Source organism: Phalacrocorax carbo, chromosome 27 (genome assembly GCF_963921805.1).
Source record: "Phalacrocorax carbo chromosome 27, bPhaCar2.1, whole genome shotgun sequence".
NCBI classification, from domain to species: domain Eukaryota; kingdom Metazoa; phylum Chordata; class Aves; order Suliformes; family Phalacrocoracidae; genus Phalacrocorax; species Phalacrocorax carbo.
In genome coordinates, this window is record NC_087539.1 from 2,961,360 (window position 1) to 2,983,912 (window position 22,553).

The 22,553-nt window shown below is 57.8% G+C and overlaps 1 protein-coding gene across 1 annotated transcript; it reads left to right on the forward strand.

Annotated features, from left to right (window-relative positions):
* Window positions 1-1,192: 1,192 nt before the first annotated feature.
* Window positions 1,193-15,328, forward strand: LOC135317788 (electroneutral sodium bicarbonate exchanger 1-like). Its single transcript, XM_064474212.1, has 25 exons — window positions 1,193-1,393; window positions 2,739-2,820; window positions 3,249-3,383; window positions 3,716-3,851; window positions 4,067-4,227; window positions 5,158-5,346; window positions 5,455-5,543; window positions 5,676-5,833; window positions 6,208-6,295; window positions 6,569-6,715; window positions 6,899-6,990; window positions 7,434-7,608; window positions 7,758-7,891; window positions 8,487-8,732; window positions 8,837-8,942; window positions 9,869-10,030; window positions 10,253-10,366; window positions 10,731-10,892; window positions 11,492-11,743; window positions 12,532-12,600; window positions 13,138-13,311; window positions 13,413-13,550; window positions 14,002-14,099; window positions 14,607-14,711; window positions 14,971-15,328. The coding sequence occupies exons 3-24, from the start codon at window positions 3,278-3,280 to the stop codon at window positions 14,692-14,694; spliced, it is 3,084 nt and encodes a 1,027-aa protein (XP_064330282.1). The 5' UTR covers window positions 1,193-1,393; window positions 2,739-2,820; window positions 3,249-3,277; the 3' UTR covers window positions 14,695-14,711; window positions 14,971-15,328.
* Window positions 15,329-22,553: the final 7,225 nt, after the last annotated feature.

Below are 22,553 nucleotides of genomic sequence, written 5' to 3' on the forward strand. Positions count from 1 at the left end.
ATTTTCTTTCCGTATTTTTTTGTCCGTTCTCCCTGTTTCTATGGAGGAGCTGCTTTTTTGGGCGGCCCCGGGTGTGGGCTGCTTGTCCAGGGGCGGCTCTGCCCACTCACTCCCCCGCTGCACCCATGGGACCCGGCTGGAGGAGCTGCAAATGAGAGGAGGGGAAGTAATGAATCTGCCCTGTAATTACAGCAATATAGCACCATTTTGCAGTTAATGTTATTTTGCAAAAGAGAAGGGAAATGGCATGACATGGCTTACGTGGATTTACCCTTTCCATTGCGGAATCCTCCAGAGTGGCAGAACCAGTGTGGGATATATCCCCAAAGTTCTGTGGCAGCGGGTTTGAAAGGGGGAAACTGTGGTGAGAACTCGAAAAAGTGTTGCTGTACTTGTGACACTGGATACTTTGCTTGATGGAACTGAAAAGGCAAGGGTACGGAATCCAGCCAGAAGGCAGGTGCAGGGAGCACACGCCAATGGGGATTTACAGGGGAGAGTGGATCCGAATTCTCCATCTACAAATCCCGAGTGGGACCCTAATCGTCCGGGAGCCAGGGGAATGCTGACTAGATATCAGGGGTGGATTTTATTTGGTGTCGGACAGGCAATGGCAAAAGCAAGAAATTGGTCAAAATTTTTGAAGTGAGACAAGAATTAAATGAGTCCCCTTCAGCCTTTATGGAAAGACTGAAGGTGGCTGCCAGAAAAAGTACCAATTTGGACCCAGAAAAAGAAAAACAAACAACCCAGAAGCAGCAATACACTTGGCCTCTATATTCATGGGACAATCGGCCCAGATATTAGAAAGAAACTTCAGAAAGTGGAAGCACTTGAACCTAGAGGTTTGGGTCAAATGCTTGAAGTGGCTTGGCACGAAGGAGAGCGGGGGAGTCAACCCGAGCTGAACCCCTGGTTACCTTGAAGCTAGGGAATGAGAAATAGAATTTTTAGTAGATTCGGGCACCGCTTATTTGGTGTTGAATACATGTAAAGGGAAATTCAGTCATAAATCCGCAGATGATGTTGTTGGTACGCCGGGGCAGAACGAAAATTGGCCCTTCTTAGAGCCCTTAAAGTTCAAACTGGGGAAACAATGGGTAACTCGCCAGTTTCTGTATATGCCCGAATGCCCGCTGCCTCTGGGAGGACGAGAGCTATTAAGTAAATTGGATGCACAAAGAACTTTTGAAGGTGGAGAGATGAAATTACGGATACCAGAATCAAAAGCCACAGAGGCGAGAGTGTTTATGTTACAGGATTCCCCAGGGAGGAGCAGGTTCCCGCAGAAGTGGAAAATGCAGTGATTCCTTTGGTTTGGGCGAGCGAAGTCCCGGGACGATCTAAGTTGGCAGAGCCGGTAAAAGCAACATTAAAACCTGGAGCCAGGCCGGTAAGACACCACCAATATCCTGTGAAGTGGGAGGCTCGAAAAGGGTGAGAGGGGTTAATTACCAAATATTTAGAACAGGGGCTTTTGGTGGAATGTGAATCAGAATCTAATAGTCCTCTATTGCCAGTAAGGAAACGTGGGGGCAAGGAGGGGGGCGACGAGGGCGTCCCCTGCTCCACTGGCGGAGCAGCCCCCGGTTTGTCCCCGTGGACACTCTTACCCACAGCCCATGATAACGCTGGCATCAGTGTAATGAATTCCACTTTGGGTGGGATGAACGAGATGAATCCTCCCTCCCAGGGCGGGTAGCCCTTGGCCCAGCAGGATGCAGCGTTGCCACCCCATTTCTCTATTCGGGGTAGCTTTTGCTCCAAGCAGAAGTGGTGTCTCCCCGTGCCCCGAGTGTTGCAAGCGGGCAGAATCTTGGGGATGAAATAATGGCCTGCATTGTTACCCGAGAGGCTGATGTCATCAGCGGTCGCTTTATAAGGGCTCGCCCCGCTGCCCTGAGGGACTCTGGCCTCCGGATTGATCGGGAGGTTCAGTTCTCCCCCCAACCTGGTGACCGACGTGAGGATGGACCCAACTGGGGGTTCCAAAATGACCCTTCTGGAAGAGTTACAGGTAGCCCAGCCGGGGCTCTGCCGAGGGGCCAAGCACCCCCAAACAGTTGGGAAACTCCCCCCAAAATCCCATTTGGCGTTTCCCTGGAGCGCGGCAGGACGGGCGGGGGGAGATGCTTTGCACCGGGGAGGGCTGCGGGGGGCAGATTTAGCGTCGCTGTGCGGGGCACGGAGGCAAAGTGGTTTCTGAGAGAGAAGGGGACTTTCCCTGTGTCGCCCGCTTTGGGGCGTTTGCAAGCTGCGACTCCCAAATCCCACTGCGACACCCGCAGAACGCGCTCGAGCCTGCGGATTTATTTCAGTTGCGCTTTTACCTCATCAATTCAATAGTCCCAAAGCTTCCCCTTTGTGCCTCGAAGGTCGTTGGGCACCACTGAAAAGAGCCCGGCCCCATCCCCCTGACACCCGCCCTTCAGATATTTATAAGCACTGATGAGATCCCCGTGCAGCCTCCTCTTGTGCGGCTGAACAGACCCAGGTCTCTCAGCCTTTCCTCCCAAGGGAGATGCTCCAGCCTCTGAGCATCTTGGCAGCTCTGTGCTGGCCTTGCTCGAGCAGCTCCCGGCCCTTCTTGAAGCGGGGGCCGTGCCTGGAGGAGGAGGAGGCAGGCAGAGGCGTGATGCCCGTGGAGTCGCCCAGGCGCAGGGGTGGATGGTGGCCGGGGGCCCGTACGGGAGCTCTCCACAGCCAGCCCCAACTCTCCCCTTCTCGTTGCTGAGCAGAGGCATGACGAAGAGGCGGTCATTGACCAGGGAAGAACGAGCACCGTCGCCAATATTCACTATGAGAAGGAGGAGCTGGAAGGTGAGGCTCTGCTGAGCCCCTGCTAGAGGGGCCGCCAGCCCAGCGCGTTTTCCCCTTGCACAAAATCCCTACAAGGTGCCTTGCTCGGTGTCGCGTCACGTGCAGCAGGACGTGCCGGGCTTCTCACTAAAACAGCAGAGCGACCTTCTGTCGCTGCTTCATGAGCAAGTGTGCGTGTTGTCCGGCCGAGGCTGGAGGTGGAGAAGGGGTTTGGTACTTTCAGGGCACTTTGATGAGCCGGAGCTGTCCCTTGTTGCTCTGTTTCTGCCAAGTTTGAGGAAAATAGGCTTGGAAAAAGGAGGTCCCGCGACAATCAAATTCAGAGAAGTCGGTGCTTCTCCTGGGATTTAAGCGTGGCTTCGAGAGGCACCGGCCGCATCGACCGTTGCTGCGATGCCGAAAGTGCTGCCAATGGTGCTTTTTCGCAGGCCACCGGACCCTGTACGTGGGCGTGCGGATGCCGCTGGGGAGGCAGAGCCACCGGCATCACCGACCCCACAGCCAGAAGCATCGGAAACGGGAACGGGAGAAGGACTCTGCCCTGACGGAGCCGGGCTACCGCTGTACGTGGCGTTATTTAGCAAGACCCTCTTTTTCCCCAACTTTTCTCAAGTTTGTAAGGCAGTTAAATGCCTAATGGGTTTCGGCTCGCCTTCCTTAGAGGGATCCCGGGTTTAAAAGTGGGAATGTGGGGCAGGAGAGCTGCCCGTCGTTGTGCAGAGGTGGAGCAGATGCTTCTCCGTGGCTGTGTGCAGGGCCAGGCAGAGGCAGGGGAGAGGGGCCAGCCCAGTATTTCTGGCTGAGCTGGTGCCAGGCCGATGGGCCCTTTGGATGTGAGCGTGACGGGCCGTATTGAGGCATGGTAACGGGACGGGGCTTTGTCTTCTGCCCCCAGACACCCCATCCCAGCGGGTGCAGGTCATCCTCGGGACCGAGGAGGATGAGCAGCACGTCCCCCATGACTTGTTCAGCGAGCTGGATGAGATCTACGTGAAAGAGGGGGAAGGTGCTGAGTGGAAGGAAAGGGCAAGGTAAATGCCTGCTGCGGGCGCGGTGGGAGAGGGGTCCCCACGCTGGCGGCACCCCTGGGCTCCGCTTTCCTCTCTGTGGGACGGAAGGAGCTTTGGCAGCTGCAGGTGCCGATGGGAGGAGTCGCCTCCTCTTGCTGCCCCGTAGCTCTAGGAAAGGCCTTGCAGAGCCGGGGCTGTTTTCTTGCAATGGGGCTGATGGCACCCGCTGTCCGCAGGTGGCTGAAGTTTGAGGAGGACGTGGAAGACGGCGGCGATCGCTGGAGCAAGCCCTACGTGGCCACGCTGTCCTTGCACAGCCTCTTTGAGCTGAGGAGCTGCATCACCAAGGGCACGGTGCTGCTGGACGTTTGTGCCAACAGCATCGAAGAGATTGCAGGTACCGCGGGCGCCACGTCCCTCCGGGAAGGGCCGAGCTCGGCCACAGTCGCTCCCAAATCGAGCCCTGCCCCAGCGGCGGGTCCTTTTCCAGAAGCCCCACTGGGTTTTTAAGTCATGGGTTGGGTTTGGATGTAGCCTGGGCATGCAAGAGTCGCACCAGCTTTTTCTTCCCATACGGGATCCTTTTGAGAGCAATTTGTGGGGTTGCAGAAGCGATTAGAGAATATTCTGCAGCCAAACAGGAGTGTGTGTGAGGGCGTAACAGGCTGCTCTTAGAAATACGGCGTCTGCGTAGGAGCCGAACCTCCTTAAATCAACTCTTTCTTACAAGCCGTTTCCTCACATTCTTTTTTTCCCCTTTGCCTTCTTAACATGCCGGGATTGAAGGGGTTTAAAGGCAGGGCTTACCTGGCAGATGCCCAAGCAGTGTCTGTTTGTGGGGAAGGTAACTGAAGTTGACTGAGAAAGCGGCTCTGGAGAACTGATCTGTGACTGGGAGGTCTCCATTCAGCCCTTTCAGGAGCTGCAGGAGCCGGAGCCGTTCTTAGCACGTTTCTCCCTGGGCTTGGCAAATTGCAGTCAATCGGCCAAGGAAGCTCTGGGAAAGCCCGTGCTCTAGATTGCCTAGAATTGGGTTAAGTGCGCAGAGTCAGACGGAAAGGCCAGGTCTGGCCAGAAAGTGGCATTGCTTAGAACGGGAAATACTTATCTTTGCAGAGGGATGAATAAGCGCTTTGATGGCGTCTTTTAGCGCAGGAAAAGTCTTGCTTTCATTGCAAAGGCTGAACTGTATGAAAATGTCTTGCTAAGCAAGGCTGAGCCCTCCTTAGGGTATCCTGCGTGGTGCAGCCTTCTCCAGGGGCTGCGGGGGTCGGGACTTGGCGGGGGTTTCTTCTCTGCCGGCTTGATTTCCCTTTGCCGTCCCCAGATATGATCCTGGGCCAGCAAGAAGAGTCCGCCGAGTTTGACGAGGGCGTGCGGGCAAAAGTTCGAGAAGTGCTTCTGAAGAAGCATCACCACCAGAACGAGAAGAAAAGAAACAACCTTCTCCCCATCGTCTGCTCATTTGCTGATGTGAGCGAGAAGCAGTCGGACCCACACCTCCTCGACAAGCCAGGTGAGGGTTTCTGCCGGGCTTTGGCCCCGTGAGACTTGTCCTGCAAAAGGAGAAGCGTCGCACTTGCTCCTTGTCCGTCTTTCTGAGTGTCTTTCCTTTTCCTGCCAGCCCAAACACTCACCCCTCACCCTTCTGCCACCGCTGCGGAAGCTAAAAGTGGGGTGAGCCACGAGAGCAGCGCGATGGATTTAAGCAAGGTGAGACGCTTGTGGCTTTCTGACGCCTTTAGGCGCGGATTTGCTCTTGCAAACGGGGCCGCAGAGTGTGCTGTAGAGTGCTGTGGGCTTTGGGTTTGGGGGAAGGGCCTGAACATGGCTTGTCGTGCCCAGGCGGAGCTGCACTTCATGAAGAAGATTCCCACCGGTGCTGAAGCGTCCAACGTGCTTGTAGGAGAGCTGGATTTCCTTCGCCAGCCCATCGTGGCATTCGTCCGCCTGACCCCGGCTGTCCTCCTCTCGGGCCTGATGGAAGTTCCCATCCCCACAAGGTCTGCGTGAGGAGCACAAAGCTTTTCTTTTCCAAACCCCCAACAACACAACACCCAGTTGCATGCATCAGTTTGGTGTCCCGAGGGAACGCGGGCAGTGGGAGCAAGCACATTTCTCCCACTCCCATCTCCTCACCCTCATTTCTCCCTTCCCTGCTGGATCTTTGAAAGCCCTTGGCCAATTCTAATGAGAGTTGGCCCAAAACTGAAATTTGCCACCATCGGTTGTGATGAATTTCAAATGCGTGGCGGAGGCGGTGAGCCTCTGTGTCCCGTCTCGAGCCGTGCTCTGGGCTGGGAGCTCCCGGGCATTCCCTGGGGTGCCCTTTGAGCAAGGACACGTTCTTCTCCCTCACTTTGTTCCTCTTGCCCAGGTTCCTGTTTGTTTTGCTTGGACCGCAAGGAAAAGCCCATCAGTACCATGAGATCGGCAGGTCCATGGCTACTCTCATGACGGATGAGGTGCGAGGAGATAAGAGATGCCTCCGGGTTGTTTTGGGCTTCCTTCCCTTTTCGCTGTGTCCGAGGCAGCGAGGAAGAGGCGTTGCTGTCCCAGCTGCCCACAGCTTTCCAGAGAGCCACCCTTTGCTGGCGCCCCAAAGCAAACCTGTGGATTTGCACCCGCCACCACCCCCTGGAGGCTGAAATCCCACTGGGTGCATCCTGTGGCTCGTCCTTCTCCCCGGGGTCCCCAGCACGCTGTCCCCAGCGGTGGCATTGCCCTCCCCTCGGCAGGTTTTCCACGACGTTGCCTACAAAGCCAAGAACCGGGCTGACCTCGTGGCCGGCGTCGACGAGTTTCTGGATCAGGTCACGGTCTTGCCGCCAGGAGAGTGGGATCCATCGATCCGAATCGAGCCCCCCAAAAACGTCCCTTCGCAGGTGGGTGCTGTGGCAGAGGGGGATGCGAGGGGGCCGGGCAGCACGGCGGCACGGCTGGGGATGGTGCTGAGGGGCCTCGAGTCACGAGGTCCCAGTTTGACCCAGTCACACACGCGGACCAGAAGCAAAACAAGCCCGTGGTGACAAATACGTCTCTTCATTATCTTATCTGGATTTGAACAGGAAAAAAGGAAGGTGCCAGGAGCTCTCGATGACAGTGCTTCTCACAGCGAGCCGGAGAAACACAGTGGTCCTGAACTGGAGCGGACGGGAAGGTGGGAGCTGTGATAGTTTGGGTTTTTTTCCTGTTTGCCTCTGAAATCTGAGCATGCAGCTCCTGCCCAGCAGGATTTAGGGGTTAGTGAAGGGTCCAGGTGGGAGATGTGGGCAGCTGAGCTGAGCCACAGCATCACTGCACACAAGGTTTCTTGCTTTGGGATGGAAGCAGATGTGTAAATAGCTCCAGGCAGAGCTCTGCTGCTTCGGAAAGCAAGGGCCTGTTGCAAGAAGAGAGGGTAGGCTCCCGGGTTATTTCCTTTCTCTTGTTGTTGGAGGGATTGTTTGGTGAGCGTCAGTTTTTGCTGGGTCTAAAATGGGTAAAGGCGACTGCTGCTTCTTAGCCATGAGAGCTCTTCTGTGCCTGCGAGTGTCCTTTTGCAGCAGGGACAACTCCATGGGCTCTTCCAGGAAACGAGTCTCTTTTTTTCCCTTCCTCCAGGCTCTTTGGAGGTTTGATCCTGGACGTGAAGCGAAAGGCCCCGTGGTTCTGGAGCGACTTCCGGGATGGTCTGAGGCTGCAGTGTCTGGCGTCCTTCCTCTTCCTCTACTGTGCCTGCATGTCCCCTGTCATCACCTTTGGGGGGCTGCTGGGGGAGGCGACCAATGGCCACATAGTGAGCACCTCTCTCTGTTGGGTGGCATGGGGGAGGATGAAACTCTCGCAAAAGTCCTTGCTGCGGGGAATTTGCTTTGGGTTTGGGGGTGTTTCCCCCCTCCCCGCTAATGATTTACGTATTCACGGCTGCCTCTCTTCCCCGGCCAGAGTGCCATGGAGTCGCTGCTGGGCGCATCCATGACCGGCGTGGTGTATTCCCTCTTTGCTGGGCAGCCTCTCACCATCCTCGGGAGCACCGGACCCGTCCTTGTGTTCGAGAAGATCCTTTACAAGTTCTGCAAGTAAGGCTGGCTGCCGCGGCTGGGTGCTGCGAGAGCCTTCGCAAGAAGGCAGCCATGGAGAAAAGATGGTTTTGTCGGTGGCAGTTGTTAGATTGAAGTTGTTTTCTGTGTTTTGATGATTGTATTGAAAAGCAGGACCTTTTCATGTGAAATGGGGATTGTCCAGGACAATCCTTTGGTTGGGATGACTTGGATCCTTATTGCCCTGCTAGTGCAATTGCATTTCGATTGAGCCCCAACTCGCTGGCAGCAGGTGACTGGGTGCAAACCCAGCCGGGGTTGGTGTTGGGGCGTTGGGGTGATGTGGCAGAACACCACCTTCCACCACAGGGCCCTGACCTCCATTAGCTTCCAGGGCGTTAACCCAAGATAATTGCTAAATGGTGATAAGGGAAGAATTGGCCTCCTCCTGCGGGTCCCCCCCCTGCACCGCAGCCCTGGGGCCGCCCGTAGTAGAACAGGGCAAGTGCATTTACCATCCCCAGCCTTGACACGCTCCTGAATCGCTGCCGATTTTCCCCGAAGGAAGGCAGGCAGGCACGGCTCGGAGCCTCTTGCTGGCCTCTGCACCCTTCTTGTTCTGTTGGTTTCCCAGGGAGTACAAGCTCTCCTATCTCTGTCTGCGGGCGTGCATCGGGCTGTGGACTGCCGCCTTCTGCATTGTGCTGGTGGCCACCGACGCCAGCTCTTTGGTGTGCTACATCACCCGCTTCACCGAAGAAGCCTTTGCCTCCCTCATCTGCGTCATCTTCATCTACGAGGCTCTGGAGAAGCTGAGTCACCTGCGAGAGACCTACCCTGTGCACATGCACAGCCAGCTCGACCTCCTCACCCTCTACTCGTGGGTGTTTTGTCCTCCTGAAACGCCGCTGCCCCTTGGCAGGAGCTCAGGGTTGCGCCTCCGTCGTCTTTCCCTTACCCCTGCCTTGGCTTCTCTCCTCCCAGCTGTAAGTGTGAGGCACCGACCCGTCCCAGCAACGAAACCCTGCGCTTCTGGGAGAGCAACAAGGTCAACGTGTCCGGCATCGCCTGGGAAAACCTCACGGTGACTGTAAGTGGCCCGAGCCACTGCTTCCTCGCGCCGCGGCCACGGGCTCAGGGGCATTTGCACGGTGCAAAAGTCAGAGGCCTTCCGGTGCTGATGGGCTTCCAGCTGTGCTGGTGCTGCTCTGAAGAGTCACGGCTTCAGTCTGATGGGGGGGTTTAACCTGCTTGGTCCTGTGAAGGAGAGTCTGCCTTGTCCCGTCCACCTGGTCCCCAGTGCTGTGGGGAATAACTGTCCTCCTCAAGCCTGTTGCAGGACAGTGTTTCTGCCCGGGAGCGAGGTTAAGTGGGTGGTTTGATTCTTGTAGCAGTTGGAGGACTTGAGTTCATGCTGGAAGGGAGTCATTGGCTTCCTGAAGTGGTGCCTAATACCTGCAGGCCTGGCTTGCTCACCCAGCGTGTCTGTCGGCGCAGGCATGAATTTGCATGTCTGAGCAGTCTCTCGGGCTGTTGTTGCTGGAAGCAGAGCTCAGGCACAGGGTGGGGGGCTCGTATGGGCGTCTTCGTCCCCTCTGGGCCGTGTCCTGGGAGCCCTGCCCTGGGAAGGGACGCTTTGCCTCTTCTCCCTTCCTGTCGCGTCTGTCTCAGCCCTCCTGCCCTGTTCCCTTGCCCTGTCCCCAAGAGCTGCCAGCACGTCCTTCCCCTCCGGTGTCACCTCCAGCCGTGGTTACCTGCCATTCAAGCGGAGGATGTGGCGTGGCTCTGTGGCGTGGTGTCCCGTCACAGCTCCTCTCTCCGCTCTCCTCTGTGCAGTTGAATGTGTCGCTTGTTCAGGTGCTGCTGCTGCTGCTGGTTACCTAGAAATCTCCGTGGGCAGCAGCAGTTACAGGGTCGTGGCTCTTGGCCCAAGAGCCTCACAGTGACCCCCCGGTTCCCCGAGGTTTCCTTGCCGCACGGGCACTGCCTTTGTGTGCTGACGCTCTGTTTCTGCAGGAATGTCGGTATTTGCACGGCGAGTTTCAAGGACCTGCCTGTGGGCGCGATGGACCCTACGCACCTAATGTCCTCTTCTGGTGCTGCATCCTCTTCTTCTCCACCTTTGTCCTGTCGAGCTTGCTGAAGAAGTTCAAAACCAGCCGTTACTTCCCAACCAGAGTAGGTAGAAGCTGGTGGCCAGCAGCAGTCTCCACGCTCTTTTCCCCAAACGGCTCTCGTGGAGCACGCAGCAGTATTTGCCACCGCTTGGTCGAGCTGGGAAACGTTGCCCTTGAAGGCCAAGCCCTCCATCGGCTGGGCTGTCCCTCACGCAGCTCCATGAGTGCAAAGCCACTGTAGCATTTCCGACCCGCCCCTTTCAGCTCTGGTTTCTTGCCCCAGGTACGGGCCACAGTGAGCGACTTTGCCGTTTTCCTCACCATCGTCATCATGGTGCTCATTGACTTGGTGACTGGGATCCCGTCCCCGAAGCTCCACGTGCCCCATGTGTTCAAGGTAAGGGGGTGTTTTGGCGCGGAGCTGTTTGCGGCCCCTGGGGATGCCACAAGGTGGTGGCAGGGCAGGGCAGGACGGGGCTGAGTCTGGAGGAGATGCGGGTGGTGTGAGCATCTCCTCTTCCACCTCCGAGCACATCCTTTCCTTGTGGGAACGAGAAGACGGCCCCGCCGCTCTGGAGACGCGCAGGAGAAGCAGCTGTAGGTGCTGGCAAAGAGGCCGCTGGCAGTGCTGAACCCCCTGGGAGAGGGTGACTTGAAGCCAGGGCTGGGAGCTGCTCTGCCCCAGGGCTGGAGGGGAAACTGAAAGGCAGTGAGGTGGCTGGGCTGGGAGAGGATCGTGACATGCGTGTGCTTTGTCGCAGCCGACCAGAGATGACCGCGGGTGGTTCATCAGCCCCATCGGCCCCAACCCGTGGTGGACGGTGCCGGCTGCGCTCATCCCAGCTCTGCTCTGCACCATCCTGATCTTCATGGACCAGCAGATCACGGCTGTTATTGTCAACAGGAAGGAGCACAGGCTGAAGGTGAGGGGCTGCAAGAGATGAGCCCGTCCCCAGCCCACTGTGGGCTGCAGGAGTGGGGAGAAGCTCCTATTCCAAAAGCTTTGGGAAGGCGTTGGTGTGGGACGAGGTCGGGCTGCGTGGCAGGATGCTCTCCTGGGTTACTGATGACCCGGGGAGCAAAGGGCAGGGGAGGGGAGGTGGGCAATCTTTCGGAGCAGCAAATCAATCCGGGAGCAAGAGAGAGGAGGGCTTTTGTTTGAAAATGCCAGCGGCAGCTGGGGGAAGGAATCGTTCTGAAAAGCTGCCAGGGATAGCTCAGAGTCGCATCTTCTTTGCAAGTGGTGGCAATTTCTCTGTGAATGAAGAGAGAAAGTCGTTTTATGTCTCTTTTGTGAGAAGTCGATATCACGCAGCCTCTCGCAATCCGCTTTGTCTGAGCCCCTGTCAGATTTCCATGCGAGGGGCTTGCACAGAGACTGGCTACATCCTGATTTGTTTCCAGTCCTTGCTTTAAATTTTCAAGAAGCTGACTTCAGCTCAGTAGGGTGGGAGCGTGACTTGCGGCGTTGTCGTTGCTCTTCTGCTGTGGGACACTCTGCCTCTTGCTTTGCTCCCTGCAGAAAGGATGCGGGTACCACCTGGACCTTTTTGTGGTGGCCGTGATGCTCGGGGTGTGCTCCGTGATGGGGCTGCCCTGGTTTGTGGCTGCCACCGTCCTGTCCATCACCCATGTGAACAGCCTCAAAGTAGAGTCTGGCTGCTCAGCTCCCGGGGAACAACCCAAGTTTTTGGGCATACGAGAGCAGAGAGTCACTGGCTTGATGATCTTTGTGCTCATGGGCTGCTCCGTCTTCTTCACTTCTGTGTTAAAGGTAAGAGGAAAATGGAAAACACCCAACAACCACGCGCTTTTGGGGGGTTCTGAAAAACAAGAGTCCCCCCTTCCCAGGCCTGAGTAGTTGTGGAGCAGAGGAGGAGGTGAATCCCAGCCCTTGGGGCTTGACCCGCGGTGGGAACCAGCCTTGGTCACGCTTTCCAGCCCTTCAGGCCCCAGTTTGCTGTGCTCGAGGCAAGCGAGCACGACGACTGCTTTGATGTTCAGGCGTCTTTCAGGCCCACCCGTGTTTGTGGGTTACAATTAGGCGCGTTCAGAGCAGTACCTCTGCTCCCTTTCAAACAGGCAGCACCTTCTCGGTGGCGACTGGCTCCCGCAAGCGCCTCAGAACAGCCATTCCAAGTAGCCAAACATGCCGAAATGGTCCCCGAGGGCTTCCTTGCGTGTTCCTCCCACAAAATAATGCCATCTCTAGGCTAAAAGGAGGCCCAGCGCCTTTGCGCGTTGCCACAAGAACACGTAGAAATGGTTTTCTACCGTCACAGAGCACGGTACGCGGTGGCACGGGTGAAGTGACCTCTTTTCCTCCCACCTCTCTGGAAAAGAGGCTTATTGTGACAAAAGGGAACTCAGAGTCTGTTCAGCCTGAAGCAGAGCGTTGGCTCCCTCGCACACACAAAATCTCTCCCGGTTAAAATCCGACCCACCTCCAAGCCCGTGGGTGCTGCAGAGCTTTGGGCAACTTCAGGCAGTGCCCGTAGAAGAGAGTGGTAAGAGTGAAAATGTGATGGAGAACAAAACGAAGGATTCCATTCTTGTTTTCAGTTCATCCCAATGCCTGTGCTTTACGGCGTCTTCCTCTACATGGGTGTGTCGTCCCTCAGAGGAATTCAGGTAGGGGCTCTGTTACAGCGCGCGGCACGCCTGCTCCCTGGTATTTCCCGGCCGTAGGAGCGGGCAGAAAGCAGTGGCCTGGGAAAACACCTCTCCGGGAGCAAGCGCTGAAAGTGTTTTGTGTGAGCAGCAGCTCGGGGGAGGCCCAGGAGGGGCGTAGGGCGGGGGGAGCGGGCACGGTCAGGGCTCTCTGTGTCACGGCTTAGGGCAGGTCGGGCTTTGGTGAGGTGGAAGCGGGGGAATTCAGTGCCAAGGGAAGGCAGTTTCTGCCACCGGTGGAAATCCTTGCCGGGGGATTGGGTGGGCCAAGAAATGGCGCTGAGAGAAGAACGTGGACTCCTTGCAATTTGGTGGGCAGCTCTGGCGGGCAAGCTGGGTGGAGCGAAGGGAAAGTGGGGGCTGCTCCCAGGAGGAAGCGAGCGGGCTCCGCGACCTCTCCTTGCAAGCGAGACCCTGAGAACTGCGTCCGCGTCTCCACAGGGCCAGAAACCTTCCGCAGTCCCACGGTGGCAACTTTTCCCCCTTGGCTTTTTGCAGTTCTTCGATCGCTTGAAGCTGTTCTGGATGCCGGCGAAACACCAGCCGGATTTCATCTACCTGCGGCACGTGCCCTTGCGAAAGGTGCATTTCTTCACCGCCATCCAGCTGATCTGCCTCGTCCTGCTCTGGGGCATCAAGGCGTCCCGTGCCGCCATCATCTTTCCCATGATGGTAAGAGCCGCTGCCGGTGTCGGCAGCGGGAGGTTTGCAGCGTTGGAGGGAGATGTAGCGTCGCCTCTGGCCTCACCGCATCTTCCCTCTTCCTCACAAAGGTGTTGGCTCTCGTTTTTGTGCGCAAAGTGATGGATTTCTGCTTCTCCAAGCGAGAGCTCAGCTTTCTGGATGACCTGATGCCAGAAAGCAAGAAGCAGAGGTTGGGCGACGCCAAAACCGAAGCCCAAGAGGAAGAGGTAACGCTTGCTGGGGGCTCGGGGCCGGACGTCTCCCTTGGGCTGTGAGATGGCCTCTTTCTGTCCCAGCTGGTCTTGAAATGTTGGGGGAGGAGCAGAACGCAATAGAAATAGATCCCAATAGCCCGGATCCCACAGCTTCAGCGTGTCTTTCCCTGAATTAGCAGTGAGCTTAACACTTGAGTGAGGGAGAATTTTAAAAAGTAGTCTTTGAGGAAAAAAGGTGAGGAAGATGATGATGATGGTGATACTCACGGTGGGAAGATTTGCTGCTAATAGTGTTTTTAAGCCTTGCAAAACGTTTGGAGCGGAGGTCGATACCCTGCTGCACTAAGAGCTGAAGCTGCCATGGGTCCCAAGGAGAGGGCACATGCAGCGCTTTTACCGCCTGGTGTGTTTCTCTCCACTTTGGTCACAGACGGAGAAATTGATTTGTCCCTTTTTACGCCAGGAGTCCCAGAAGACGATGGCAGCTGCTGCTGCAAATTGCGTTCATCTGGAACTGGGGGAGACCAGCGGCTTGGATATCCCACAGCAACCCAGTGACAGGTAAAGCCCCGTGGAGGCCCAGGGCCCCTGGCAGGATGGATTTGCAGGGGTTTGGCCCAATCTTCTCCACTTGCCTCTTTCCTGAGCATCCCTTAGGCACCAGCAGTCAGCTTGGGGGGAAAATCAGGGCTGCAGGAGGCGATGGCAGGGCTCTGCCTCCAAGCAGAGTGGCTGCACAGCTCACGTTTGAGCCCGGGCACCCTCATCGTCAGTGACTTTACGCAGCTGGAGAGCCTCGTACTTCCAGCTGAGGAGCTGCAGGCATGATCTGTAGCAGCAGTGGCTTAGGAGCCCGCTCCAGGGCTGCACAGCAGCGAGAGCCGTTGCACGGAGCCGTTGCTCTGCAGCTCTCGGGCTCGCCTCCCAAACCTCCTCCCGCGGCAAAGGCCCCTGTGCCTGTGCTGAGCTTTGCTCCTCCGAGCCCCCCTGTTCCTCTCGCCGACGCTAACGCACTTGGTGCCGTCAGTTCCCAGAATCACGCGTTGCCCTGGGCAATATTTATTGCAGGGCTGATCCTTCGGAGATTAATATCTCAGACGAGATGTCCAACATGACCGTGTGGAAGGTGCTGACGATGAAGAGGGAAACGCTCTGACTCTGGGGAGGAAAGAGGTAAAGGCTGGCCCGTGAGGGCGACCGTGCTCCTCTGCGGCGACGGCGCGTGCCTACGGCTGTGCCGTGCTCTGGCCAGCACTGCCGAGCGAGCGGCCCGGCCCTGGGCACAGGCAGCAGGGGCCGTGGCATGCAAACCAGCTCCTCCCTGCCGGGCTGGTGCCACACACGGGGCTGAATCGGCAGCAGCCGGCCGCTCTGGCGCTGACGACGCTCTCCCTGTTCTTCTCTTTCCCCCCGGCCCGGTTTTCACGACTAGGAATGTTGACTCTGAAGGAGAGGAGTGAGAACGTGACTGCGGGATGTGCCGACGCAGGCCCGGGGAGAAACCGCTTCCCTTCAGCCGGAGGATTCCCATTAAAGCCATGCAGATGTTGTCGGTTACCCTGGGTGTGCTTCAGGCGTTCAGTATCCCCAGAGCAGCAAACTGAGGGGCGCATCACAGTCCGTGGGAGCTGGGTGTTGTTACGCCTCCGTGTGTACGTGCGTGTGTTGGTGCGGTTTTGTAGTGGTCGAGGGGCTGCTACCGCTCCCTCATTCAGGGCTATTTTTTCAGTCTCCAATTCCTCCTCGCCTTTCTCTTTTCTCCAAATATAAACTCTGAATGTACACAAACACCTTCTGTGAGGTGTGACGTGTTCTGCGCTTGCCTCTTCGTCCCGAAAAGGTTCGTGCTCTGGCTCGGGCTCCTCCCTTGAGTTCACTCCCGCGTCTCTCCCTGGGCCGAGAGGGACGCCCTCCGTGGCGGGGCAGCGGAAGGACCCTCCGAGCAGTTGGGCCCAGGCGAAGGACGAGCATTTGCTGCCTGCGCTCCAGTTCCGCCCCCTTTGGTTCTTGTTTTGATTTCTCGCCTTTGCTTTGGCTCTGCCGTCGGCCGGGAAGGTGCAAAGTGCAGAAATGCCCCCTTCTTGTCCCCTGGCTGTCACCTGAATGGAAGGGAGCACTGAACATGGAGCGCCTTGAGTGCAGCGTGTGGTCGTGGGAGCGGGCAGGTGAGGCGTGGGGCTCTGCGCCCCGGGGCTGTCCCCTGCCTTGTTCCGCCGCTTCCCTGCCTTTTACCTCCCGGGGACTCTGTGTGGTTTCTTCTGCACCCCTGTCCTTGCAAAGCCTTTTCTCTCACAGGGAGGGACGAGCCAGGAGGGAAGCGGGCAGGTGCTTTTTCCCTCCTGCCTTTCCCTTCCTGCCGCTTTGCAGGAAGAAGCCGTCAAGCAGAGCTGGTTGTTGTGCTCCCTTCGCAGTCTGGGGGGTTGCTGGGCCGTGGTGTCACCCCTGGCACGCACAGTCGGGTCGGGTGGCTCTGGAGCCTGGGAGGAGAGGAGGACCTGGAAGAAAAGGTGCCCTTGCATCCCTGCGCCTCGCTGTGGGCTCAGCACGGGCTCCAGGCTCTTGGCATCTGCAGGCGGTGCCCCGTGCCCAGCTGGGACGGAGCCGCACCCCCTCCTGCCGTCGGCTTCTCCCATCCGCTGCGGGAGCCTTTTCGTGCATCGACCCAACCCGAGATGCCAACGGCAGGTTGTTGCTCCTTGCAAAGGGGAGAGAAAATAAAGGTGAATGAGGTTATAGAAAATATACAGTTGATATAAATACAAAATGGCTCTGGGAGGATGAAAGCAGCACGTCACAAGCAAAGGCCAACATCAGAGGGCTTTTCACAGAATCCCAGCGTGGTGGGGGCTGGCAGGGCCCTCGGGAGCTCACCCCCTCCCACCCCTGCTGGAGCAGGCACCCCCAGAGCAGGGGCACAGGGCCGCGTCCAGGCGGGGGGTGAATGTCTCCAGGGAAGGGACCCCACAGCCCCTCTGGGCAGCCTGTGCCCCTGCTCTGGCACCCGCACAGGGGAGGGGTTTGTCCTTATACTGAGGTGGAACTTCCCGTGTTCCACCTTGTGCCCGTTGCCCCTTGGCCTGTCGCTGGGCACCGCTGGAAAGAGCCCGGCCCCATCCCCCTGACACCCGCCCTTCAGATATTTATAGGTACTGATGGGATCCCTGTGCAGCCTCCTCTTCTGCGGCTGAACAGACCCTGCTCTCTCAGCCTTTCCTCCCAAGGGAGATGCTCCACATGCCTTTTCATGCATCCTTGGGTACCATTGGCCTTCCTGGCCCCAAGGGCACGGTGCTGGCTCAGGGTCACCTTCTTGTCCCCCAGCACTCCCAGGGCCTTCTCAAGAGAGCCGCTCCCCAGCAGTTCAGCCCCCAGCCTGTGCCGGTGCGGGGGGTTCTTCCTCCCCCGGGGCAGGACCCTGCACGTGCTCGTGTTGAATTTCATCAGGTCCCCTGGGCCCAGCTCTCCAGCCTGGCCAGGTCTCGCTGGGTGGCAGCACGGCCCTCTGGTGCATCAGCCGCTCCTCCCAGCTTGGCATCGGCAGGGAACTTGCTGAGGTGACACTGGATCCCATCATCCAGGTCACTGATGGATATGTTGGCCAGGACTGGGCCCAGCACAGACCCCTGGGGAACACCACTAGTGACAGGCCTCCAGCCAGGCTCTGCTCCACTGATCACGACCCTCTGAGCTCTGTTGTTGAGCCAGGGCTCTGGCCACCTCACTGTCCCCTCCTCCAACCCCCACTGCCTTAGCTTGCCTGTGAGGATGCTGTGGGAGACGCTGTCGAATGCCTTACTCAAGTCAAGACTGACAACACCCACTGCTCTCCCGTCGTCCACCCAGCCAGTCACGCCATCAGAGAAGGCTGTCGGGTTGGTCAGGCATGAGCTTCCCTTGGTGCATCCATGCTGACTCTTCCCGATAACCTTCTTGTCCCCTGCGTGCCTGGAGATGACCTCCAGGATGAAGTGCTCCATCCCCTCTCCAGGGACGGAGGTGAGGCTGCCTGGCCTAGAGTTCCCCAGCTCCTCCTTCCTGCCCTTTTTCAGGACTGGAGTGACATTTGCTGTCCTCCAGCCCTCGGGCACCTCTCCTGTCCCCCACGGCCTTTCAAAGATGATGCACAGGGGCTCGGCCAGAATCCCTCCGCCAGCTCCCTCAGCACCCGCGGGTGCATCCCATTGGGGCCCGTGGGTTGGCGAGGACCCAGTTTGCACAGGTGGTCTCTGAGCCAGTCCTTCTGAGCCGCTGGTAAGTCTTCCCTTCTCCCGATTTGTGCTCTCTCCTCTGGGGGCTGAGATGCCGGAGGGCCGGCCTTAGCAGTAAAGGCCCAGGCAAAGGCGGCATTCAGTAACTCCCCCTTTCATGGGGTTTTGCAAAGGGTACTTTGACCGGAGCCAGCTCGGCACGGTAACTGTCGGAGGGGGAGGAGGCTGGGTTAGCTCTTTGAAAAGGAGGGGAGGCTAAAAATCGAGGCTTGGAGAAAGGGCAGGGGGCAAAGGCTGGGTTTTCCTGCCGCTCTCCCCCCGTGACGCCCGTGCGCGCCCTGTCCACGCTGCCTTCCTGTGCTCTGAGCGTGGGGCTGCGCTGGCTGCTCCGACCCGCCGCCTCTGCCTGCCCGGAGGGGAAAGCTGCCGGTGGCCGGGAGCCCTGCGCTCTCCTCCGCTTGGGCAATGACCCTCCGTTCCCGTGGGGGTCTGAGCCAGTGAAGAGCCCTGGCTGCGGGGCTGGGCGGGTGGGACCGGTCCCTGCCGCCCTGCCCCTGAAACGCAATTATCGCCCTCCTAAAGAAAGGAGAACGCTGGTTTTCCCCGTTTTCCTTCTCCCCTGTGCACAAGGAGAGCCCAGCCGGATTGCGCTCCCTCCTCGCAGGGAGCAGGGCCGGGGGCTGGGGTCGGTTTCAGCCCGGGCCGGGCATCTCTGCAACTTCGGAACAAAAGAAACCCACCCCGGAGGGAAAAGCCAAGTGGGTTGTAGTGAAGTGCGGGCTCCGCGGGGGTCTGCATCTCCCCGGCCTCAGGGGGCTGCGACACGCTGGCAGCTGCCTTGGCAATTGCTGGTTTACAGAGCGACCCGGGCTTCCCCGAGGTGCCCGAGCGCAGCCCCTTCTCCAGGCGCAGCTTTGGTTTTGCTCTTGATGTCCCCGAGCTCGGGGCTGAGCCTGGTGGCACCAGCGCAGAGTTAAAAGGCAGCATTCTGTATTTGCGGGGGGGGGGGGCGGCTGCACGGGGGATCCTCCTCCTACCGGGCACCCCGCAGGTCTCTTTGTGCCCGTTAAGTACGTGCTTCCCAGGCACATTCATTAGCTTTCTGATAACAGCTACAGATAGGCAGAGGTTACTTGCCCACGCCTGCTGGTGTCTCCGGCTGCTCCTCAGGGGGCTCTGGATGAAGGACATACTCTTCCTCCCGGTGTCCGCTACTTAACCCTTGTGTTCCCGCCAACTCGCTTCTGAGATGACGCCCGTGCTGCCCGTGAGGGCTGCTCTGTTCTGGCTGAGTCTCTGCTCTGCAGTTCCTCACCTTTGTGGCTCTGTACGGCTGCTTTTCTTAAGGCCAAATGTCATCGTGACTTTGTTTAGGTCCTTCGAATCTCGAGGCCTCTCTGACTCCCTAAAGCAACAAGCTTTAGTCCTCGTGCAGGCTGTTCTTGTTTCGGCTGCCTCCTTACCCCGGCCAGGTTTTGGCTCCGGGTCCCAGCCTTAGCTGAGCTGCACTAGACTGTATCAGTAACTCCCAACCATTTATACCCTGAATCACCGCTGCCTAAACGTGAGGCTGTAATGTAGCCCTTAAAACAGAGGTTTGGCCCCTAAGCTCTAGGGGTGAGGCTTTGGGGATCTGAAACTTAGGCTTTGAGTCTGAAAGGAGCGGGGTTCTGACAGAAGCACATTATCTATTGCATTCATGATTAAAGAATACACTGGCTGTCCCCAGACTTAACGTTCAGTTGCGGGACACAGCAGCATCCACGGCTGGTTCACTTCATCACCCTGGTTACACGCGGGGCTGGCGGGACCCAGCGCTCCGCCTGCCGGCCCCCTTTCTACCCCAGACACCCTCGGACGGCTCCTGGTTTTGCCAGGGTTTCCTGCTTCCTTCTGCAGAGGAGAATTACACGGGGCAGGGGGAAAAACCCTCTCAAAGGTGCCTGGAGTTGCTTTAGGACTAGAAGGAAGAATATCTCTGAAGTGCCCTGGAACGCCTTAGTTGGCAGCAAATCCCCTTCCCCCCGTGCAGGGAGGGGCTGGGTGTTTTTCTCATCTTTGGTGTCTTAAAAGATGCCACGGTTTCAGCTGGGATAGAGTTAATTCTCTTCACTCTAGCTGGTATAGTGCTTTGTGTTGGACTTAGCATGAAAATAGTGTTGATAACACACAGGTGTCTGGGCTGTTGCTGGGCAGCGCTTGTACCAGCCAAGGGCATTTCCAGCTTCCCAGGCTCTGCGGGGGGCACAAGGAGCCGGGAGGGGAGGGGGCACAGCCGAGAGAGCGGATCCAAACTGGCCAAAGGGATATTCCATCTCATGGAACGTCATGCCCAGTGCCGTACCTGGGAGGGGCTGGCCGGGGGAGGGGGCAGCAGTCGCGGCTCGGGGACGGGCAGTGTCGGTCGGCGGGGGGGGAGCGGCTGTGTCCCTTGTGTTTCTGTGGGTTTTTTCCTGTTTTCCCTTTCCCTTCCTTTTCCATTTTATTATAGTAACATTATTGTCATTATTATAATAATCATTTATCATTATCATTCTATTGTAATCATTAAACTGTGCTTATCTCAACCCACAAGTTCTTTTGCTCGTCCGATTCTCTTCCCCATCCCACAGGGGTGGGGGGGGGGGTGTGAGCGAGCGGCTGCCGGGTGTTCAGTTGCCAGCTGAGGCTGAACCACGACACCCTCTCAAAGGTGCCTGGAGTTGCTTTAGGACTAGAAGGAAGAATATCTCTGAAGTGCCCTGGGACGCCTTAGTTGGCAGCAGATCCCCTTCCCCCCCGTGCAGGGAGGGGCCGGGTGTTTTTCTCCTCTCTGGTGCCTTAAAGGAGCTCCCGAATCCCCCGTGGGGCCCCTGGAAACGTTTCCCAAAAGGAAGCACATGGCAATCCCTAAGGGGGGGGGGAGGTGGTGTAAAAAGGTAATAAATAAGGTGCTGGCACATAGTTTTTTCCCATTATTTTATTTTTTCCTCCGTGCTCTGCGCTACTTGTAATTAACAGAGGCATTATTTTTGTGCCGGAGACGCTGAAACACCTGTCCTTTACTGTAGGAGGCTGCGCCGCCTGCGGCCGAGCAAGAGTTAACTCCCGCCCCGCAGCGCCCAGGGCCGTGAGGGGCCGCTCCCGCTTCCCGGGCCCCGCGCGCGGGCGAGAGGCCGGCAGGGGCGGGGCCACAGCCAGGCCAGCTGAGCCCGCCTGGCCAATGGGCTGCTCGTCCCGTACCACGTGCGGCCGGGAGCGGGCCGTGAGGCGGGGCCGCTGGCGCGCGCGGGGCGGTTGCGGCTCGGGGCCTGGCGGCGTCGGGTCGGCGGGCGGTGAGCGGCTGCGGCGCGGGCGGGTTGTTCGGGGCCTTCGGTCCCCTCCTTCCCCCCCGCTCCTTCCCCCCCTCCTTCCCCCCCCCCCGCCCGGGTTTCGCGCCCCTCTCAGTGTTTTCCTTTCCGTCGCGTCGTTGTCGCTGCTTCTGTTCCATTGTAGTTATTGAGCTGTTCCTCCCTCCGGGCCCGAGCTTTGCCCTTCTGGGTCTCTCCCCGCCCCGCCGGTGGGGGCCGAGCGAGCGGCTGTGTGGGGCCGAGCTGCGCCCGAGCCGCCGCGGAGACGCTCTCGTTTGGCATCGCCGCGTGCTGTCAATAAAGCCGAGGCGGGGAATCCGTGTTATTTATCGCTTCGGATCTTGGTGGGGTTGGTCCCTTTGGGCGAAAAAAAAAAGACCCGGGGTTGATTTCGGGCCCGTTCTGTGCCGCTCCGACCCCATGGATCCGCGCCGTCGCCGCGTGGGCCCCGGCCGGGAAGCGCTGCTGTTGCCTGACGGGCTCTCGCTGGGACTTTTCTCCTCTTGTCGCCCCTTGAATGGGGAAAAGGAGACAATAAAAGCCTGGCAGGTCTCGCTGTGGCGCTGCCGTGTGTTGTGACGGGTGGGGGGAGCTGGAGGAGTCTCTGGGGCTTTTTTACGGGGGGGTTTTGGGGAAATCCACCTCCCTGGGCAGGAGCAGCTGCCTGGGGAAAGAGGTGAAACGAGGGGCTTGGTTTGGGGTTTTTTATTTATTTATTTTCCTATTTTCTTTCCGTATTTTTTTTTTGTCCGTTCTCCCTGTTTCTATGGAGGAGCTGCTTTTTCGGGCGGCCCCGGGTGTGGGCTGCTTGTCCAGGGGCGGCTCTGCCCACTCACTCCCCCGCTGCACCCATGGGACCCGGCTGGAGGAGCTGCAAATGAGAGGAGGGGAAGTAATGAATCTGCCCTGTAATTACAGCAATATAGCACCATTTTGCAGTTAATGTTATTTTGCAAAAGAGAAGGGAAATGGCATGACATGGCTTACGTGGATTTACCCTTTCCATTGCGGAATCCTCCAGAGTGGCAGAACCAGCGTGGGATATATCCCCAAAGTTCTGTGGCAGCGGGTTTGAAAGGGGGAAACTGTGGTGAGAACTCGAAAAAGTGTTGCTGTACTTGTGACACTGGATACTTTGCTTGATGGAACTGAAAAGGCAAGGGTACGGAATCCAGCCAGAAGGCAGGTGCAGGGAGCACACGCCAATGGGGATTTACAGGGGAGAGTGGATCCGAATTCTCCATCTACAAATCCCGAGTGGGACCCTAATCGTCCGGGAGCCAGGGGAATGCTGACTAGATATCAGGGGTGGATTTTATTTGGTGTCGGACAGGCAATGGCAAAAGCAAGAAATTGGTCAAAATTTTTGAAGTGAGACAAGAATTAAATGAGTCCCCTTCAGCCTTTATGGAAAGACTGAAGGTGGCTGCCAGAAAATGTACCAAGATTTGGGGTGCCAATGGGAATGTCCTCTGACA

What these genes read in the sequence shown, in the direction of transcription:
- LOC135317788 (XM_064474212.1), top strand. Translation starts at nt 3,278, where the DNA reads ATGCCGCTGGGGAGGCAGAGCCACCGGCATCACCGACCCCACAGCCAG. An exon ending in GACGGAGCCGGGCTACCGCT is followed by an intron (nt 3,384 to 3,715) that starts GTACGTGGCGTT and finishes TTCTGCCCCCAG; the next exon opens with ACACCCCATCCCAGCGGGTG. An exon ending in GCGCGATGGATTTAAGCAAG is followed by an intron (nt 5,544 to 5,675) that starts GTGAGACGCTTG and finishes TGTCGTGCCCAG; the next exon opens with GCGGAGCTGCACTTCATGAA.